The 15,083-nt window shown below is 49.1% G+C and overlaps 2 protein-coding genes and 1 long non-coding RNA gene across 8 annotated transcripts in view; 2 read left to right on the forward strand and 1 right to left on the reverse strand.

Moving 5' to 3' along the window:
• LOC123382433 overlaps positions 1–8,314 on the forward strand; it is a 45,311-nt gene extending 36,997 nt beyond the window's left edge. For both annotated transcript variants that reach the window (XR_006590798.1, XR_006590799.1), the window contains exons 4-5: positions 4,865–4,950; positions 6,970–8,314. This is a non-coding gene — a long non-coding RNA (uncharacterized LOC123382433). The remainder of the gene's footprint in view (positions 1–4,864; positions 4,951–6,969) is intronic.
• On the reverse strand, positions 500–14,572 carry ZNF331 (zinc finger protein 331). 4 transcript variants are annotated; one of them, XM_011289605.4, is made up of 7 exons: positions 14,434–14,572; positions 13,390–13,455; positions 12,411–12,524; positions 11,657–11,756; positions 6,557–6,604; positions 5,234–5,360; positions 500–2,352 (listed from the first exon to the last, which is right to left on the reverse strand). In XM_011289605.4, the coding sequence occupies exons 5-7, from the start codon at positions 6,563–6,565 to the stop codon at positions 1,016–1,018; spliced, it is 1,473 nt and encodes a 490-aa protein (XP_011287907.1). In that variant the 5' UTR covers positions 6,566–6,604; positions 11,657–11,756; positions 12,411–12,524; positions 13,390–13,455; positions 14,434–14,572; the 3' UTR covers positions 500–1,015. The 4 variants fall into 4 exon arrangements, with proteins under 4 accessions (XP_011287907.1, XP_011287906.1, XP_006940961.1 ...); XM_011289604.4 differs by having other exon boundaries at positions 12,405–12,524; XM_006940899.5 differs by lacking the exon at positions 12,411–12,524.
• The window catches only part of LOC105261215, a 44,414-nt gene continuing 43,851 nt past the window's right edge, over positions 14,521–15,083 (forward strand). The window contains exon 1 of one of the 2 annotated variants that reach the window (XM_045047142.1): positions 14,521–14,804. In XM_045047142.1, the coding sequence (XP_044903077.1) occupies positions 14,521–14,804 (284 nt within the window). Of the gene's footprint in view, positions 14,863–15,083 lie in introns of both variants that reach the window. The other variant, XR_006590794.1, reaches the window with a different exon arrangement.

Consider the following 15,083-nt stretch of genomic DNA (forward strand, 5'->3'; position numbering starts at 1 on the left):
AAAGTGCCAGGCTCACACGTGATTCTAATAGTAGCTATTCTAGCGATCCGGTGAAATCACAGGTAGTGTTCTTATTTCCTTGGTGAGAAAAGACGTCGAACCCATTTCACTGGCTCACCGGCCATTTGATGATCTCTGTCAAGCGCTTATTTAAGTCTCCCTCCCCGCCTTTCCCACCAATTTGTTACTGACTTGGGGGATTTGGTTTTCTGGTGAGTCCTTTACCAGGTGCATGGACAGGAAGTGCCTTCTTCCTGCTGTTTTTGCTGGCTTCATGGTTTCGCCTGACGAACAACTTTCAACAAGATCCAACATGTAAACTTTTTATTTCACAATGAGCATCTTTTGTGTACCAAGAAACACTGTCCACCCCAAGGCCGTGGCAGTAATCTCTAGATTACTGTTATTTTCTTCTAGAAGTCTGAGTCTTTTCTAAACCCACTGTACCCACAGGGAAGGGGGTCTTCCTGTAAGAATTCACTAAGAGCAACGCCCATGGTAATGATGGTAAGAACAACAACAGCTAATATTTATTGAGCTTATGTGATATTCCAGATACACTTTCAAAGAGTTTACAAGTACCAGACGCAGTCACCACAACAGCAGGATTAGGTGTAATTATCCCCATTCCACACATAACGCACAGGGGGTACCAGGTCACTTCCCCAGTGAATCACAGGGAGTAAAGCAGTGGGATGGTGACGATAACGGGGAGGGAGTGTACCATGGCGGGAGGCTCTCCCGCATATGTTACATTGGCGGAGTTATTCCCCAGAACAAGTCTGAAATGAGACAGACATCGAGTGGTACTAGGAGGCTTCTATCCACTCACTGCACTAACCAATTCAGTGAGAAAAAAAAAAAAAAAAAAAGTCTACACAGGGTATACGGTGATCACTAAGAAAAAGTGATTTCTCCATTCTCCAAATCTGCCTCAAGCATGACTCCTCTGAGGTCAGAGGGTGTTCTGAGAGCAGAAGGGTGTCTGGTGAAGGCTTTCTCGTGTTAAATCGTATCATGGGTTTTCCTTGTGTTGTGGAAGGAAGGAATGTGGGATGGAAGTTTCTGCATGTTCTTTGTGTTCAAGAGGTTTTCCAGCAGTGTGAATTCTCTCATGTTCTCGAAGATGGTTCACATGGTGACACCCCTTCCCACACTCCTTACCTTCAAAGGGCTTCTCACTCGTGTGAATCTTCTGATGCTGCGTAAGCTGATGGCCGTGACTGAAGGCCTTCCCGCACTCTTTACATTCGTAGGGCTTCTCCCCTGTGTGAATCCTCTCATGTTTCACAAGGCTCGACCCGTAGATGAAGGCCTTCCCGCACTCCCTACATTTGTAAGGCGTCTCGCCCGTGTGGATCCGCTCGTGCTGCGTGAGGTGGTAGCCACAGTTAAAGGCCTTCCCACATTCTGTGCACTTGTAAGGCTTCTCACCCGTGTGAATCCTCTCGTGCTTCACGAGGCTCGAGCCCCAGCGGAAGGCCTTCCCGCACTCCTTGCACTCGTGTGGTTTCTCACCGGTGTGGATCTTCTGATGCTGAGTGAGGTAGTTGACTCGCGTGAAGGCCTTCCCGCACTCCTGGCACTCGTAGGGCTTCTCGCCAGTGTGGATCCTCTTGTGCTGGACGAGGCTCGAGCCGCAGATGAAGGCCTTCCCACAGTCCTTACACTCGTAGGGCTTCTCGCCGCTGTGAATTCGCTTGTGCTGGATCAGTTTATACACACGGCTGAAGGTCTTCCCGCAGTCTTTGCACTCGTAGTCCTTCTCCCCCGTGTGAAACCTCTGATGCTGGGTGAGCTCGTCACCACGTCTAAAGGCCTTCCCGCAGTCCTTACACTCGTAGGGCTTCTCGCCCGTGTGGATCCTCTTATGAATGACCAGGCTCGAGCCCCAGCGGAAGGCCTTGCCGCAGTCCTTACATTCATAGGGTTTCTCCCCCGTGTGGATTTTCTGGTGTTGCGTGAGTTGATTGCCCCAACGAAAGGCCTTTTTGCATTCTTTACATTCGTAGGGTTTCTCCCCCGTGTGAATTTTCTGATGCTGAGTGAGCTGGTAGCCACGACTAAAGGCCTTCCCGCATTCCTTACATTCATAGGAATTCTCCCTAGCATGAGGTCTCTGGTGTGGTCTACCAGAGGTATTTTCTCTACAAGTGGGCGCTTTCTCATGGTTGGTTATCACTTGATTCAAACAGCCCTGCTGAGGGCCCTGTGATCTTTCAAACTCACCTTCACACATCCAGTTAAGGCCCAGGGATTTACTTTTTCCATTTGAGTTCCACCTGGATAAATTTATTTCGTAAATGCCCTTTTCTATAGGTAAACTCTTGGTCCCATATGGTGACTCCAAATCTGGGGGAAAAAAAATAAACATATTTGTTTCCTTCTAAGGAGAATGAAAACACAAAACTAACCACAAACCAAAAACCTTGCCTAAGAGAAATAAAACTTCTCTAGGAGAACAAACATGAATCCCCTAAGGGCTCTTGTTAGAATATAGAGTCCACTCCTGGGACCATAATACTTAATGAGGAAACACTGGAGATGCACACCTTCCTGCTAAAGTCAGACAAGAAAAAGGAACTGTCTGTTAGACGCCCCACTATTTCCTATGAGCTGACGCAATTAGGCAGAAAGAAATCGGAGGGGCAGATCTCAAAAATAAAGATGATAAAGAACAAATCTGCAGATAATGTAATGACATACCTGGAAAATGCAGGAAAGTCAAATACACCACTAATGTAAAAAACAAGAATGTACAGTTGGGTAGCGGGGTATAAAATATTCTGAAATTATGTAGTGTCAGTCATATAATGAAAAGTAGTTCTGGACATAAAGACCCAACATCGAAGGCAATAAAAGAGACAATGTGTAGGATTCACTGTAAGAAACGTGGTAAAGCGTATAAAGGAATGTTCAGGAGGATCTGACCATCCGTACGACGTTAACTCCAAGGGGCTGCAAAATCCTGAACATGTTCAACTTCCTGAGGTCACAACGATGCTACAAAGTGTTAAATGATCAACTGGGAGCATGCTAACAAGGCAGCCCTTTACTGTAGGAACTGGTAATTTTCTCTTTAAAGAACAATCTTTATCAGGTACAAATGGTGTCATTACATAACCAAGTAGTAGATGGAGCAGTTTCTCTTTAAAATAGTGCAGTGAACAAACAAAGAAGTGGTGATAAAAGATCACCATTTTTTAAAATGTATTTTTTAAAGTTCATTTTGAGACTGACAGAAAGCGTGAGTGGGGGAGGGGCAGAGAGAGGAGAGAGAAGGGGGGAGAGGGAGAGGGGGAGGGGGGGGGAGAGAGAGAGAGAGGGAGAGAGAGAGAGAGAGAGAGAGAGAATCCCAAGCAGGCCCCTCACCACCAATGCAAAGCCTGACGTGGGGCTCAAACTCACGAACCGCGAGATCATGACCTGAGCCAAAACCAAGAGTCGGACGCTTAACCGACTGAGCCACGCAGGTGTCCCTAAAATGTATTTTTTAAAGCTCATTTTGAGAGAGACAGACAGCGTGAGTGGGGGAGGGGCAGAGAGAGGAGAGAGAGAAGAGCGAGAGAAAGAGAGAGAAAGAGAGAATCCCAAGCAGGCCCCTCACCACCAATGCAAAGCCTGACGTGGGGCTCGAACTCACAAACCGCGAGATCATGACCTGAGCCAAAACCAAGAGTCGGACGCTTAACCGACTGAGCCACGCAGGCGTCCCTAGAAGATCCCCATTTTGAATCCCTCTGCAAAAGTGGGTCTAGGCACCGAGTGTCAGTGACAGCTAAAGGCACAAAAAGAGCCATAACCAGACAACGTCTTGTGATGTTAGAACATAACCACACCCGGGAAGAGGTATTAGTGAAAATCAGACAAAAGGAAAAGGAGAAAAGCCCTCAAAGCTAAGAATCCAGCCAACCTGCATGAATGACAAAGGGCATGGGATCACGCCGTCTACGCCCCTGCTATTGGAGGCTGGTCCGCAGACCAGCAGCATCCACGACACGAGAAGTGGGGTGAAGTAGAGGAGAATGGGTAGAGGGGGATGGGGTGGAGATCAGGTTCCTGATGGTGACTTCTTCCCCACAGGCCTTGGGCCTTTGCAGCGAGCTTCCCAAATGCCCAGGGGCACACCTGCTCGCTGCCTCGATGGCACGTCCCAGGCGGACCGGCTGTCACTGTCCTCTGCACGCATACCCCCCTCTCAACCCAGGCTCTCTCCCCTGCTCCCAAAAGCAGCAAGTCACATCTGGCTTAGAAATGAAAGGCCCTGCTTCCGAAAAAAGAAATGCACGTGATGTGGGACTTAAACAAATCATAAGCTCAAAAATGTTTTGATGGAGACTTGGCGAAATTTCTGACAAGCTGCAAGTCAAAGTGGTCAGACTTCAGAAAAGAGAAATGATCAAAGAACAAACAGACAGCCAGACAGGAAGATCTTATTTTAAACTCCCAGGGGCCTTACCCCTGGAGGCAAGTACAACGGGGGAGGGGGTGACAGTGTGGAGCCGGGCCACAACTCTAGGGTTCGATTCTTGCTTCTGCCTCCCTGTCTGACCTAGTCACCCTATGCCCAAGTATTCTCGCCTACAGATCAGATACGGCAATTGTGCCGACACCATAAGCTGGTGGGGGCGAGATGAAGTGTTTGTACACACAGTGCTCACAACAACGCCGGGTACACAGTGGGCACAGTATCAGCCACTAACACTATGGCTACTGTTTTCCAACAGGAAAACAAGACATGTCCTGAAACGTTTACAGGACACGGTCATCCTATGTTTAACTCAGGATTCAGGAATGGGAACTTTCAGCCTCACTGCAGGTAACAACGTGCAGCAAATGGAAAGTGCTCGCTTTGGTTTTACAGGAATGCTGTTCACTCGGTCTGCCTGTATGTCAGACGCTGGTTTACCACGAAGATGAAGTTGCTGTGCGGAGCGGTTTTCCCAGGAGGTGGGTCCCCAGAGTAGCACAGTCCATCCACAGTGGTTTGGGCGGTAACACACTACCGTAATATGGAGATGGCTGTGAAATAAATATTCCAGAATCTAAATTCACTTTGGTCACTAAGGACAGGATGCCCCAAAGGTGGGACGATCGCTGACAGAGCAGACGAGGGCGCATGACGCCCATTTTAGATGCGGCTGAGCTCAGGACACTCCTTGGGAAGGAGAAGAAGGAAGTCGGCTAGGTCCTTGGAAGGCAGTCCCGACGCTCCGGGGGGCAGGCAGCTCACCCAGGGACACCAGGTTGCTGTAGTTCTCCAGCATCACGTCCCAGTACAGGTCCCTCTGCGAGGAGTCCAGGCACGCCCACTCCTCCTGCGAGAAGTCGATGGCTACATCTGAGAACGTCACCAGACCCTGAGAACACAAACCCACACGTCCCTGATGAGATGAGGGAGCACAGGCTCAAGAAGAAAGACAGGCCAGAAAGGGCTCTGTGCTGGGTCGGGCTGGACACGGACAGGACGCGGTGGGGGCTGTGACCGCAGCAGGCCGGGAGGCTGAAGAGAAAACCCCACGGCCTGTGGGATGCCTCCTTACTCCAACCTGTCAATCCTGGGGCTCCTCCTGAGTGCCTGCCCCATAACACCTCAGCAACTGTGGCTTCCTGGGGCACCCTTTCTATCCTCCAAGGGAAGGAAAATGCCTAGGGTTTTGTCTCGAAATGTGAGCTCTTTTACCTTCGAAACTAGGGCTCATGTGTCGGAATGTTCTCAAGCCTCATGCTCATCATTTGCCAAGACTTTAAGCAGTCTTCCTACGTAATGAGCAGCATTTTCTTATTCCCTCGTGGGAACAGATTAAATTTACTACAGCTGTACACCTAGGTACAACCAGACATCCGGGGTTTTCCCCAATTCTGGGAGTAGATGATCATCCGGGACTTCTGTACTGGGTGACCTTCTCACCCGTCGCCACCCACCACCCCTGCCTTTTCCCCGTTCCTGACTTAGGATACTGGTGCAGAATCACGTGGATGGGAGTGTGGGTCTGGCAGGTCTCCTCGACAACACAATGCATCTCCTGGGTCCCCTGGTAACACCACGGCCCCTCAGGCCCTAAGCACAGCCCTATCCGACCCCAAAAGCCTCCTGGAGCTCGAGCTCTCACCACACACTGACACTGACCAGACAACGTGAACGTTCCCTTTTCTCGGCCTGAAAAAAGACCAGTGGAGAACGGGGAGAATTTTAGTTTTTGCATGTGGTCACATGGGACCACCACCTCCAACTCCTCAAACCACAGACGTGGCCCAAGTATTTCTCTCAAGGGACTTTCCTCCTTCGCTGCTCCCCCGTTACTCCTGACAAAAACGTGAGCACACAGGAGACAGTGAAATCACTGGCTTGGGGGTGAAGTGAGCATTAGCCATGCGGGGGCACAGGGCTGTATGGCATTGTCGTTCACCAGAACAGAAGACCCGAGGTGGTGGTGGTGGTAGGGGGGGCAATTACAGGGGCCTCAGTCGGGCAGGAGGCTTCAGGATAACTCATAAAAATATCCACAGGACCTAAACATCACATTTCAAGAAGGAGAGAGAAAAACATACTTACGTGGGCCATAGTTTTAGAATCAAGAACTGATCAGTCCTCTTGGGGTTTCTTTTACCAAAGACACAAAATCCAGAGAAGCCAGAGATATACGAGAAAAAAAGAGGCATTAAAACAAGTGCACCTTGGTCCCCAAATGCCGACATACAACCTTCCAGCTCCTCTGTCTTTGTTTCCAAGCCCCGCCCCCGCATTCCTCTCCCACAATATGCACGTATCAACATGACACGTCCGGAGAGGATACAGAGGAGTCTGCGCAAAAAGGGAAATCACTCTCCCCAAAACCTCCGGAAACCCAGCTGCACACACACATTAGAGCGGCCTGTAGTTATGGTTTTGCCTTGAAGTCAGACCTACTCTCAGCTGTCATTTCTCAAGATAACTCTTTTGCTTTTTAAATTTTTATTTTTTTTTAGGTAATCTCTACCCACAGCGTGGGTATGAACTCAACGACCCCCAGATCAAGAGTCGCACGCTCCAATGACTGGGACAGCCAGGCGGCCCTCAACATCGTTTTTTCAACTGCAGCGCACGGACAGTGTTGTGTTAGTGTCAGGAATACGCAAGTCTGTATCTCATGCTGTGCACACAAGTGTAGCGGCCCTGTTACACTTGTTACAATGCCGCTGTGTTCCCTATGCTGTCCCTCTCATCCCTGTGACTCTCTCCAGGGCTGGAGGCCTGACCTCCCCCCCCCTCCCCTTCACCCATTCTGCCCCTCCCACCCCTCCCTTCCAGCAACCATGCTTGTTGGTGTTCTGCATTTATGGGTTTGTTTCTGTTTTAGTTTGTTCATTTGTTTTATTTAGATTCCACATATAAGTGAAATCATATGGTCTTTGTCTTTCTCTTAGTTCGCTTAGTACTCTTTAGGTGCATCTATTTTGTTACAAATGGCAAGATCTCATTCTTCTTTCTCTTTTGCTCTCAACTTTTTTTTTTTTTTTTTAAACAGTGAGAGAGGACAAGAGCTGGGGAGGGGGGCAGAGTGAAAGTATCTTAAGCAAGCTCAATGCTCATCACAGAGCCCAACTCAGGGCTCGATCCCACAACCCTGGGATCATGACCTGAGTGAAATTAAGAGTCGGGTGCTCAACCTACTGAGCCACCCAGGTGCCCCTGCCCTCAACTTCCAAGAGGTGACCTACATCACACCTGATGAGAATGTCTTTGTTTTGGTGCCTCTGGTTATACCCAACTAGTCTTAGGGCAGGAACTGGCTACACAACAAAGTCCAACCCAGGTGATTCGGGGTGGGTGCTTTGGGTCATGATCTGATAATGAGATTAGCATGGAGACAATTAGTCAATCATGCCTGGATGATCAATCATTCAGTCAACCAACCAGGCCTGTGAAAACTCTGGGCGTTTGGCAATACTCTATGCATATTGTCCTACGTCCCTGTGACAGGGAATCCAGTCCTAACTCCATGGGGAGAGGACACTGGACACTGGAAGCTTGTTAATCTGCATCCTTCCCCTGTAATTAACTGTAACTATGAGAACAGTTCTCAGTGAATCCTAGGAATGCTTCCAGTCCTGATTTATTGAACCTGAAAGTCATTTCGGGAAAGTCCTGAACTTGGAGTTGGTGTCAGGGCTGAAGGTAACCCTGCGTGGATCCCGTGCCCTCGAATCTGTTCTGGCCTCTAGATGGGGTGAGGTTGGTCAAGACACGGCAGGTGGATACAGTGAAGGAAAGGCCACCGTGTTCAGCACTGAGTCCAGAAAAGCTGACTGCATCGAGTACGATGTAAAAGAGTAAATGTTCATGAAATGCTAAGTTGGGAGAAATCCTTAAAAGACATGACTACTTCGGAGATATTGGCAGCAGAAAAATCAGTCTACCAAAACAGAATAATACAGTTGCAGTATTTTATATATGAACATATGTATGCGTATACAGATACACACAGACACAGAATAACCGTAACACATCAATAGAAACAGGAAACACAGAGAAACAGAAAGAAAAAGCCTGGAAAGTTATGCATCCCTTATGCAGAAAAGAGCTAACAGAGCAGGTTTGAAGTTTCTTGGCCCTTGGCTGGACTTCCGGAGGGTCCCCGCCACTCCCTGACAAGGCAGCTCACTGCTCTTAAACTGTAGAAAGCATGTGGTTTATACGGAACCCTTGCTTTCCTCTGGGGGTCTGCAATTCTGGGATGTACCAGGCAGACGGTGCCTCTGTGACTGGCCCTGATGAGCTTTCCTGGTGGACGACACTTCACATGTGCTGTCACTCAAGCTGGGGGATTAAGCATGTCCTGGATCACTGCACTGGGAAGGTGCTCTTGGGAAGTGTGTGCCTGGATTCCTCCCGACATTGTCCCATGTGCCTGTCCCTCGGCTGACTGTGCTGTGTGCCCGGTCACCGGATAAACCCTGGCCACGAGCAGGACTGCCTGTTGAATGTGAGTCCACTCAGAACCACGGAACCTGCTGGTGGTCCTGGTGACCTGAACCCCGTCTGATCTTGATTTTCTCCTTCTTTTCTTAATGTTTGGTTATTTTTGAGAGAGACACAAGAGCGTGAGCAGGAGGGGCAGAGAGAGAGAGGGAGACAGAATCCGAAGCAGGCTCCAGGCTCTGAGCTGTCAGCACAAAGCCCGATGCAGGGCTCAAACCCACAAACCGTGAGATTATGACCTGAGCTGAAGTCAGACACTTAACCAACTGAACCACCCAGGCACCCCATGATCTTGATTTTCTTAAGTACACCTCACTTGGTGTGTAACAGCAGGTGTTGGTTGGATGTATATACGTGTGTGCATTTCTTTTAAGTTCATTAAATGGCAGACACCTGGGTGGCACAGTCGGTTAAGTGTCCAACTTCAGCTCAGCTTATGAGCTTGTGCGGTTCGTGGGTTCGAGCCCCACACTGGGCTCTGTATTGACAGCTCAGAGCCTGAAGCCTGCTTCAGATTCTGTGTCCCTCTCTCTCCTCCCCTCCCCTGCTCACACTCTCTCTCAAAAATAAACAAACTTTAAAAAAAATCATTAAATGGCCGTTGGACTCTCAAACAGAGAAACTTCTTTTTTAAAGTCTCTTTTTGACATGGTGGGAAAAAAAGCTCAGAATACATGATCTTTGCATTATTTTACGCATTGACTTTTATTTCCTTTCACTTCCTAATACGTAAACCAGCTCTTTGGTGCATCCCCATGCCCACACATGCTGGGGCACCGACTAGAAACAGGACCAGAATTCCAAGGGGTGCTCTGCAGACATTGACAGCTGTCTCACTGGAAGGCTGAACTGGACTTCTGAACTTGGCCTTCCAGCCACGGTGTCCTGTGCACAAATGCTAAACCACCTGACCCTGTCAGTCTTCACTTTGCATCAGACGTCATTACAGATGACCTGTAAGGTCTAAAACTTGGGTAGCAAATTCCATTTTACTCCACACACAGCCCGTGCATTCAGTTATCTGGTCACGACCTGACAACCGTGAGAATGATTCTCTCCTTCCCAGCACCTTTCGGAGCACGTCACCTACGAGTCTCCACACACCCTGACTGCAGGCTGCCCAGGGCTTCCATTCAGTCTCCCTTTCGGGCCGGGTTATGGGCAATGTGCAGGTAATGGTGTGCTCAGTCATCGCTCGTTCCCAGTGCTCACACCACAGGACCAGGCCCCTTGTAGGCACTTAACAAAGATAGGATTTTGACGCAAAATTCCTCTTTTGGGAACACTTATCCCAAGGAAACAGAAAGAGGTGTACAAATATGTGTACAAGAATGTTGAGGACTTTTTGAAAATGGGACGGCTTTAAAAATGTTTTGAGATAATTGTCGACTCACATGCAGTTGCAAGAAATAATACAGAGGGAACCCGTGTACCCTTTACCCAGCTGACCCCAATGGTAACACATCACAAAACTACAGGACAATGTAACAATCAGGACATTGATACAGATGTAATCCATCAATTTTATTCAGATTTTCCAGAGAACTGTTTTAAAAGATGGAAAAAAAAATAAAAGAAAGAAATAGAAATAGCTCATGGTAGAGGACAGATGAAATAAATTATGGTCTGTTATAATGGCATATAATACATTTACCAACAATGATATTGACTTATATTCCTTAAGAAAAAAATTTAAGGTAAGTTACTAAGTGAAGAAAACAGGTTTAATAAATATGTGTAATTTGGGAGAAGAGGTCTTGGTGAAATTAAGAATAAGGCCCTGTGGTCTTTTAGGATGTGAATCTGAGCTCTGACAGTTGCTAACCTCCCACTGTCTGTTCCCCCACGGGTAAGACGGGGGTAAAAACAGTATCGGGCAGGTAGGACTGCAGCAACTATTAAGATAATCTATATAAAACACAATAATATTAACAGTTACTTAATACCAGTTAGCAGTTATGATTGAAAATCAGTCACATCACACTGTTTTTATGAAAGAAACTCAAGCGTGCCTTTTCCTTTCTTCTACTGAAAGGTGCTTCTCAAACCTGTTTCTATATAATCCATGCTAACAATTTTCCGAGCCTCTTGGGAAATGAAATTCTTTTAAATTATCAGCAAAAAACCATTCTGAGACACACAAGGAGAAAATGAGGGACAGACCGGAGTCTGCATGGAAAATCCAGCTCAGAATCTAACCTGAGAAGGTGTCAAACTGACAGCACGTGGCTGGACCTTGTACTCCATTGTCAGGGGAGATTTCTGTCACCTTACACCTTTCTCATGTATCTGCCTGTGCAAATGTTAGAGTACAACTCATATCTGTAGTAAGTCAGTACTTATAGTCACGTTCTGTGAAAGGAAAATTCAAATCTTACAAAATCTAATTTTGAAAGCCTGTCTGTGTTCATAATTTGTTCATGGGATTAATTTTAAATGATGCCTTTCTAATCCTTGAAGGTGTAAATATGTGAGAGATTTTTTTTCCTAAGCAAGATGAGGATCACTGGAACACTTCTCTCCACATGCACACAGGTACAATGGGACCCACGGCTGACTTGGACGCCTCTATAAACTAACATCTGGAGAGTCTATGGCTCACTTACGTTATCACTTAGCAGGATCCAGGACTCTGAGGACAAAAACCACACATGTATGCACAGACGGGGAGGGAAGGGCTGGGCACATACATACCAAAAAATCAACAGCAATTAGCTCTGGATGGTACAGTTATGGGTAATTTCGAGTTTCTTCTTTACGGGCTCCTTAGGGAACTGAAGCTTTTGCGGCAGGCCTGAATTAATCCCATGATAAGAAACATAAGAGTCCCAAATTAAAAAAAAAATCAACAAAGAGAAAGACCAGAGTCATGGGGGAGTGGGTATATTGCAGTCATCAGGGGAACGCTGGGTGGACAGGCCTGTGACAGGCAGGAAAACGGTCTCCCCAAGATGTCCATCCACATCCTTGCCCTGGAGCCCGTGAATATGTTACATTACAGAGCAGAGGGGAGCTAGGGCCCAGGTGGACTTGGGAGTTGCTCCTCACCTGACCTCAACACAGGGAGGTACCCTGAATTTTGCCAGGTGGGCCCAACGTAATGCAAGGGTCCTTACAAGTAAGTGAGGGGGTGATAAGAGAGAAAGACCTGACCACTGAGGCAGGGTCAGAGTCACTGGGATCCAGTAACTGGGGTCCTGAAACACAAGGCTGTCACTTAGGGAGACAAGGTCTTTGGAAACAAAGGAACAACTTCACAGTGGAGAAAACCGACAAACTACCTCAACCAGATGATCAAGTTCAAACTCAGCCATCATAAATCGTGATGTATTCTTGCCATGACAAGATGAAAGCAATGTGATCTTCCACCCCCAAAACCATACACCCAGTCCAATCATGAGAAAAGCATCAGGTTCCGAGAGCGGGGCATCCTACCAAGTACCTGTACCTCTCAAAACCGTCAAGGTCATCAGAAACAAGGGAAGTCTGAGAAACTGTCTCAGCCAAGAGGAGCTTAAGGGCACATGACAGTGAAATGTAATGGGATCTCCTGGATGGCATCCTGGAACAGATGAAGAACATTACGTAAAAACTAAGGAAATCTGAATCAAGCACAGATTTCAGTTAATGATAACATATCAAACCTGGCTCATCAACTGTGAATTAATATCCCACCCTAACGTACGTTGTTAATGGTGGGGGAGACCTGGGCATTCTCATACTATCTTTGCAATTTTTCTGCAAATCTCAAACCATTTTAAAAATTAACATGGAGAATATGCAACCTGTAGCCCGCAAAACATGAACTATTTAATACGTGACCTTTCACGGAAAACGTCTGCGAAACCCTGCTCTAGACCCAGAACTCACACACAACGTCAAACTACGTTGCTTCTTACAGTTAAGACAGAGAGGCAAGTGAAACCCAGGAAAACAAACGGAGGCTGTCCAGACCCCCAAAAAGATGGGGATAATACAACAAATCTCTACTTACTGCTTCCTGGAAAAAAAGTCCCTGCCTTTGATGAAAAGACCTTTGTTCAAGCCCCACTTTTAAAAGCATCACAAAGCTGGTAACTTTGTCATTCGCTGGTCCAAACCCTCAAAACTTCTCTGTTCTTATTTTGCTCTGGAAGTCAGGCCTGTGGTTAAAGACCGACGAAGTCTAGTGCTTGATTCCACCTTACAAGTCAGATCGTCCTGACCAAAGCACCCTCTAAAATAAAGCACCACAGGGAACCTCTCCACTGCAGTCCTCTGTTCTGTGTTGTGTGCATACACCTGCCTGACCCCATCAAACCTCTTGGGCAAGAATGACTGAGGTTAAGTCCCTATCCGGGAGAACATTTCAGGCCAAGGAAAGCAGATATTCTGAAGTCCTATAAGCACAAGTCATTGACAGAATAAAAAGGGTAACTCATCTGAACCTTGACTTTAAGGTGTGTAACAAGCCGTCTTCCTCCTCAGGATGCTTTTTCTGGACGACCGCTGGCCTGGGGGAAAGAGAAGGAGACACTATGGCCTTTCTGGAGCACAAACTTATCAGGAAACACCCTCCAAGCCCACACAGCCCATCTAAAACCAATCAGGAATGAGAGGGAACTGGGATCTGAGTATTTCGGAGATTCCCGGGGACCAGGCTGGAGTAACTGGGATTCTGACATATGAAGCAGCCCCATCTCCCAAGTCAGGGACCTCTCCCCTCCAAAGAAGGAACCTCATTCCCGAGGCCCTTCGGTCCTGTTACTCTGGTAGCCCGTAAAGTCAATACTTCGTTCTAAAACAGTCATCTCATGCTACGTCTGCGCCCTTCCTGTCGGTCACTTTCGCGGCAGGGTTCGGGCTCTCATCTCCCTCTGGGACCAATGCCCTTCCTCCCCCCTCCACCCCGGGTTGGAACGTGCTCCGGTTGGAGCAGCGACAGCAAAGCTACAGGTTGCCCTGTCCCCTACTAATCCCAGCCTCGCCACCGCACATGCCGTCACGACACGCACCTTGGCCCCGCCACCCCCGCGGCTGCGCGAAGGCACCGTAACACTCCAGACCCGCCCCTCCGCCTCCCTGCTACCCGCCGCACGAAGGCACCCGTGACAGGCACGGTGGCCCATCCGACCCCCTGCCGCCCCCGCCGTGGCGCGAAAGCACCCGTGACAGGCACGCAGCTCCAGCCGGGCCCCTCAACCCCTGCGGAGCCCAATTGCGCAAACGCTGTCCCGCCGCCCCCCCCCCCCCCCGCCCCACTCCCGCAAAGTGCGTCACAGCCTCCGAGCTGGGGCCTGCCCCCTGGCGCGCACCGCGGCCCCGGGGACCCGGCCCCTGGCACCCCCCCCCCCGACGCTCCCGCACTTCTCCCCGCAGCAGCTCCCGCAGGCCCAGGCTCCGCGTCGGGCCTCCGCGCCCGGGATGCCTTCCCCACCGCCCTCCCACGCCGTCCCCCGCGCCGCTCCTCTCCCGGGAGGCCACCCACTCACCGCTCGGGGCCCCACGACCCACTGGAAGTCGGGAGGGGGCGGGAGGGGGCGCAAGGCGCGAGGTTAACTCCGAACCGCGTCCGCGGGATGCGAAGCAGAGACGATGCTAGACCTAGCGAGCCTCTCCCAGCAGGCACGTCGCCGCGTTCCGACTTCAGAGAGGGGGCGGCGCGCCGGGCCTCTGGGAAATGTAGTCCAGCAGCCCGGGAATACGCGGAGCTTGAAGCGCGGCGGCCCCCTTCCCCGGCATGCAACTCTGCGCGGCCCGAAGCGCTGTGCCTCACAGACTTCTGGGAAATGTCGTTCAGGGGAAGGACTCGCGGAAGGATGGGGGTGCGGCGGGGCTCCCAGCATGCATTTCGGTCTCTTACGTAAGGATGGCTCGTCGTCTGTGTGATGTCGCTCGTTGCCAAGGGGTTGATTTTAAGAGTAATTGAGACTTTTCCCTCAGACCATTATTTGACTTATGAAAAACAAAAACAAAAAGCTCAAAACAACGTTTTTTCCCCGCTAATGCTGACGTTCCTTATACAGCCGTTAACTGGGACATTTCTTTCCTTATGCAGTGGGACTATGTGGTTCCACTCTAGTATTGGTCCCATCGTAAAAGCACGTTTGCCTCTTTAATCGCCACTCTGTAACCGAATCAG

Source organism: Felis catus, chromosome E2 (genome assembly GCF_018350175.1).
Source record: "Felis catus isolate Fca126 chromosome E2, F.catus_Fca126_mat1.0, whole genome shotgun sequence".
Classification (NCBI taxonomy): Eukaryota; Metazoa; Chordata; class Mammalia; order Carnivora; family Felidae; genus Felis; species Felis catus.

Bases quoted from the DNA above. Each gene is read 5' to 3' on its own strand.
- ZNF331 (XM_011289606.4), bottom strand. The intron at 2,353-5,233 runs GTGAGCTGCCTG...TTTTTCCCCCAG, and splicing joins CAGCAACCTGGTGTCCCTGG to ATTTGGAGTCACCATATGGG.